Here is a 5,000-nt window from a genome sequence, read left to right on the forward strand (position 1 = left end):
AGTTGAACCTCTAGAAGCTCCTGGTGCGCCTCTAAATCCACCTGCAGATGATCCACCACGAGAGGAGCTTCCAGCACCCCTACGTCCTGAGGATCCTGAGTATCCTGCTCCAGATGACCCTCCTCCTAAGGAACCACCAAATCCGCTGCCTGCTCCTCCAAGACCACTACTAGCTCCACTTCCAAAGCCTGCACCCGCTCCTCCAAAGCCAGCACCAGCTCCTCCGAAGCCAGCACCAGCTCCTCCTCCGAAGCCTGTACCCGCTCCACCTCCGAAACCTCCACTGGTTCCCCTTCCAAATCCACCTCCCGAGGAACCTCCAAAGCCGCTGCCACCAAAACCTCCTCCAGATCCCACACTAGGAGTCCCGTAAGAGGTAGATGGGGCTTGGGGCAGCGATGCCACGGCGGCGATTACACCACAAATCACTAATTTCTGTGGAAAAGAAGAAAACAAAACATTTGTTAAGCTAATTATTTACACCGCACTAGTTAATTGATATGAGGTTTCACATGACTTAGACACACTATTTTACCGATATCATGATCGTTGAAAGTCGAAGTCGAACTGAGTGAAGAATACAGAGACTAGACGCTTATATACCATGCGTCAGGCTCTTCCGCTCCACCCCGACGCCTTTCACTCGCGCCGCCCCGTCATTCGGCGTTTGGGAGACGACCTTGACCGAAGACCCATAGAGAAAATTGCGAGCAGGAAGTTTTTTTTTCATATCCTATCTTGGACTTGTATCTCTTTGTTCTGAAGTGACACTTCCATTTACTCTTTTAAATCATGCAGAGCGAAATGCGTTTCTTGTTTTTAACGCTTCTTTCTTTGTCGGTTGTTCTAAGTAGAAATATGGCCTTCTTTTTTAATTTCTTGCTTATTGTTATTATACAAGTCAAAAATAGTTGTATCATTAGCGTACACGCACACATACATATAGATATGTGCGTGTGTATTTATGATTATACCATTGTGCTGCTCTTTACCTAAACACAAATTGCAGTTTGGTTCATTCAACAAAAATATAGGAGAAAAAAAGAGCTAACAAACTCTAAACATCGATCGGTATTTCAAGGCATTGTATGACAATGTAACAAATGATACAGTTTCTCTCCTTATCTGTCTGTCTGTGTCTGTGCCTGTGTCTGTTTCTCTGTCTGTGCCTGTGTCTGAGTGTGTCTGTGTCTCTGTCGGTGCCTGTGTCTGTCGGTGTCAGTGGCTCTGTCGGTGCCTGTGTCTGTTTCTCTGTCTGTGCCTGCGTCTGAGTCTCTCTCTCTTTCTCTCTCTCTCTCTCTCTCTCTCTCTCTCTCTCTCTCTCTCTCTCTCTCTCTCTCTCTCTCTCTCTCTCTCTCTCTCTCTCTCTCTCTCTCGCACAAAAGGGACCAAGAACAATACCTTGGGCTACACTGACAGGCAATTGAAGATGTGGCCGTTAGCTACAACGCGAAGAAATACTGCTTGAAGGCATCAACGAATTATTTTCATCAACGCCTTATTATATTGTACCAGAGCCTTGTTCCACTGATTAGACAGATGGAGCAGAGGATCAAATGCTGATTTCTCATACCTTAATCCAAATTGCTCATTGCTGATGAATCCTAATGGTCATGGAACTGCGGCATTCATTTTACCAAAATCATCTCGAGGATTAATGCCATCGCAGGGAGCTTTGCATGTTTTTAGTTTTGCAATTTTAAGTTAATGTGGTCACAAAGTTAGTTCCTAACATAGTTATGAACATGTTACAAGATTCCCTATTTACGAATAAATGTTTTCATTCTTGACGACTTGATTCGAAAAACCTTTCGTCTTTGCTCAGTTCCCTTTATTCAACACTTATATGTTAATTGGCCGTTTAGCGCCAGATATGTAATTTTGCGGCAAGTAGATAGTTTACATCTTCTTCATAGGCAAGTTAAGGGATGCATTCTAGAGCAGCAATTGGCACCCGAGGTCTTCTGTTTGTACAGAATATTCGTCCTTCAGGTGTTTTGATTTTTGGTTAATGATGGATGAATTCTGGTTGATAGATGCTCTCTATTCCCTGACGCCCTGTGGCTTTTTTTTTTCAACAGTCTTCTGACATCTTGGGTACATTCTTCGACAATGATGCTGATTTAGAAGCTCAAAATATTAGCTACAGCTCCAGTCTTGCAAGTGATATCCGTTGCAGAACTGCCATATGTATATATATATATATATATATCCTTTTGGAGGGGTAGTTCTACCTTCAGTTCAAAGACGATACTAATTAGTGCTTTTAACTAAAACAGTTCTTGGCCGTCAGTACCCTGGTACACATGTTTTACTCTAAGTCACTCTTGCTGATTATAAAAACTACCTGCTTAGTATGAAAGTGCACATTGTAAGGTAATAGAACATTAAAAATATCAAGCTATCGCAAATAAGAAATGGGATATATTAGTCAAAAAGAAACTTAATTCTGCAATACATCAAAAATGATATTTTGATAAGATAAAAAACAAAACTTGGTTTGTCAGTATAATGCCAGTGAAAATCCAGTAGTTTAAGAAAAGGAGGCAAAAAGGAAACATCTGCAATAAAACAGCCTCGCATTCTCTTCCATTCATATTCACGTATAGAAAGAATACAGGTCACCGATTGCAACATAAAATGAAACGTGTCTTTGGAGTAAATTGCTCTCTCTCTCTCTCTCTCTCTCTCTCTCTCTCTCTCTCTCTCTCTCTCTCTCTCTCTCTCTCTCTCTCTCTCTCTCACACACACACACACACACACACACACACACACCCGCGTGTACTTGTGTGTCGTACGCTTTTTTTTTTTTTTCACTCAAAGAGGACGAAACAAAGAATGTCCATATGATTGCAATTTGAGGTATCAATTTCCAGTGTTCATGTGTTCCGCGAAAGCCAACCGGTATGGAGTAGCCCCTGAGGTTGCAAGCTTTGATTACACGTTATGTTCATTAAGTAAAGGAAGATTACACGACTTGCGGGGTTCGAACATGGCGCGCGAACCTCTTTCTCCCTACAATTAAGAAAAGTCGTATGACACTCAACTTTGTTTGCTTCAGCAGGACGCATGACACATCTCATGACCAAACTGCGCTCCGATTGTGTTTACATAAGTGTGGGTTATGATGAGCCTACGAAGTATGATGATACAGTATTGATATAGTAGATATCATTTCATCTGGAACAGTTGATAGTAAGATTAATTTTTTTACACCAGAATTGAAGTGTAGAATATCATAACATGGCTACAAATTATAAATATCTATATAGTGTAACTTTCGTAACGAATATCACTTTTCATTATTTTATACGCCATTTCTCACGTGTCCCATTAAAAGTAGATTGTACTCCCGAAGAAGAAACTCGTATAGTTTTCAGTTAAAGATAAGATGTAAAAACTATATGATATAAATTGTGTGTATGTGTGTGATATGTAGATATTTATATGTCTATATGTCTATCTATCGATAAATCTATATTTATATACATAAGTGTCTGTGAATATATGTCTATGCATATACATTTAATGTATATATATATCTACACATTTGTATATTATGTTCCAATACGTTTTTGTTTTGTTTTTCAATACATGTTTACAAAAAGGGATTAAATAAATATTTATATGTGGTAAATATTAAGAAAAAAATCTGCGGCATTTCTATTAAACTTCACCATGTATAAATGGAGACACCATGAGGGATTTTTCTTTAGAAGAATATACAAAAGTAAGGAGGGCAGAAAGGATGTATCAAAGAGCAAAGGTCAAGAAATATTGGAAATACTTGGCTAGCAAGTAATTCTAACTTTCTCGGGGGAATATATAAATTGCTTTCAGCGTTTTCGTGACTTTCATAAATTTTGTTATATGATATAAAATATTTAGTGATATAATACACCTGAATGCCAATGGACGACAGACCGAATTACGAGAATTATGCGTATTAGGCAATGTCTTTCTTTCTTTCTCTCTCTCTCTTCAGCTCCAGAAATACGAAGCAGTTGGATCGTTCGTCCTAAATGCTCATACGAACAAAGGATCGTACTAAACGCAAGTATCTGAACGTAACTTTTGTTAAGTTAAAACACTGATGAAGATACGTGAGTGCGCGAGCTTGTTTGTATGTGTGTGAAAGTGCGCGTGGGTTGTTTGCGTGTGTGTGTGTGTGTGTTTGTGTGTTTGTGTGTTTGTGTGTGTATGATATGTAGATATTTATCTATCTATATGTCTACTTATCGATCTATCTATATGCCTATCCATCTATATTTATATACATATGTGTCTCTGTGAGTATGTGTTTATGCATATACATTTAGTGTATAGATATAGCTACACATTTGTATATTATATACCATTACGTTTCTTACAAAAGGATAAAGTATATTTCACTTATATGTACTTATTTAATATTTATCCTATTAAGCGTAGATGTAACGCATCTGCCATTAGGACATATTATGAGGAGAGAGAATTGGTTACATGTAATTCATTCCAGTGTGATATTTCTTAGGGATAACCGTAAGACCTGCTGGGACTTTGCGAGAAGGTTGAACCTGAAAATCGCTGCCCGGAGCCTGAGGTTTGTCGGCCAGAACCTGAGAACTGGCCGGAACCAAAGCCTGGTTGGCCAGAGCCTGAGAACTGTCCGGAACCGGAACCTCGTTGACCAGCGCCTGAGAACTGGCCGGAACCAGAACCTGATTGGCCACTGTAACCACCTCGTCCACCGGAAGCAGCAGCAGCGGCGTCCTCTCGACGGGCCTTTTCGATCTGGGCGATGGCGTGGGGTGGGAGGGGAGGGGGTGTGGGCAGCAGGTCAGACTCCACACGGTAACCGTTCTCGTCAGCAACGAAATTGAAATTGGCTGGAGTGCCGTCAGGGAAAGTGAACCTGAAAATCGTCAGTCATAGTTAAAGAAATTATCAGTACAAGTCTGCAGATGTTAGTATGCTTTGTTTTTCGCTTTCGAGAAACTTTAAAAAATTGTTACTTACGA

The 5,000-nt window shown here is 40.2% G+C and overlaps 2 protein-coding genes across 3 annotated transcripts in view; both read right to left on the reverse strand.

The window, feature by feature from the left end:
- LOC122262457 (uncharacterized) overlaps positions 1-567 on the reverse strand; it is a 1,862-nt gene extending 1,295 nt beyond the window's left edge. For both annotated transcript variants that reach the window (XM_086550749.1, XM_086550748.1), the window contains exons 1-2: positions 536-567; positions 1-435 (exon numbers count right to left, since the gene is read on the reverse strand). The exon at positions 1-435 is cut by the window's left edge and continues 497 nt beyond it. In XM_086550749.1, coding sequence (XP_086406875.1) covers positions 1-435; positions 536-544 — 444 coding nt within the window. In that variant the 5' untranslated portion in view covers positions 545-567. The remainder of the gene's footprint in view (positions 436-535) is intronic.
- Positions 568-4,397: 3,830 nt separating this feature from the next.
- Positions 4,398-5,000, reverse strand: part of LOC122262455 (uncharacterized) — a 1,248-nt gene continuing 645 nt past the window's right edge. The window contains exons 2-3 of the mRNA XM_086550753.1: positions 4,999-5,000; positions 4,398-4,894 (exon numbers count right to left, since the gene is read on the reverse strand). The exon at positions 4,999-5,000 is cut by the window's right edge and continues 504 nt beyond it. Coding sequence (XP_086406879.1) covers positions 4,510-4,894; positions 4,999-5,000 — 387 coding nt within the window. The 3' untranslated portion in view covers positions 4,398-4,509. The remainder of the gene's footprint in view (positions 4,895-4,998) is intronic.

This window comes from Penaeus japonicus, unplaced genomic scaffold (genome assembly GCF_977035675.1).
Source record: "Penaeus japonicus unplaced genomic scaffold, GWHDUDI00000001_assembly GWHDUDI00000024, whole genome shotgun sequence".
NCBI lineage: Eukaryota > Metazoa > Arthropoda > Malacostraca > Decapoda > Penaeidae > Penaeus > Penaeus japonicus.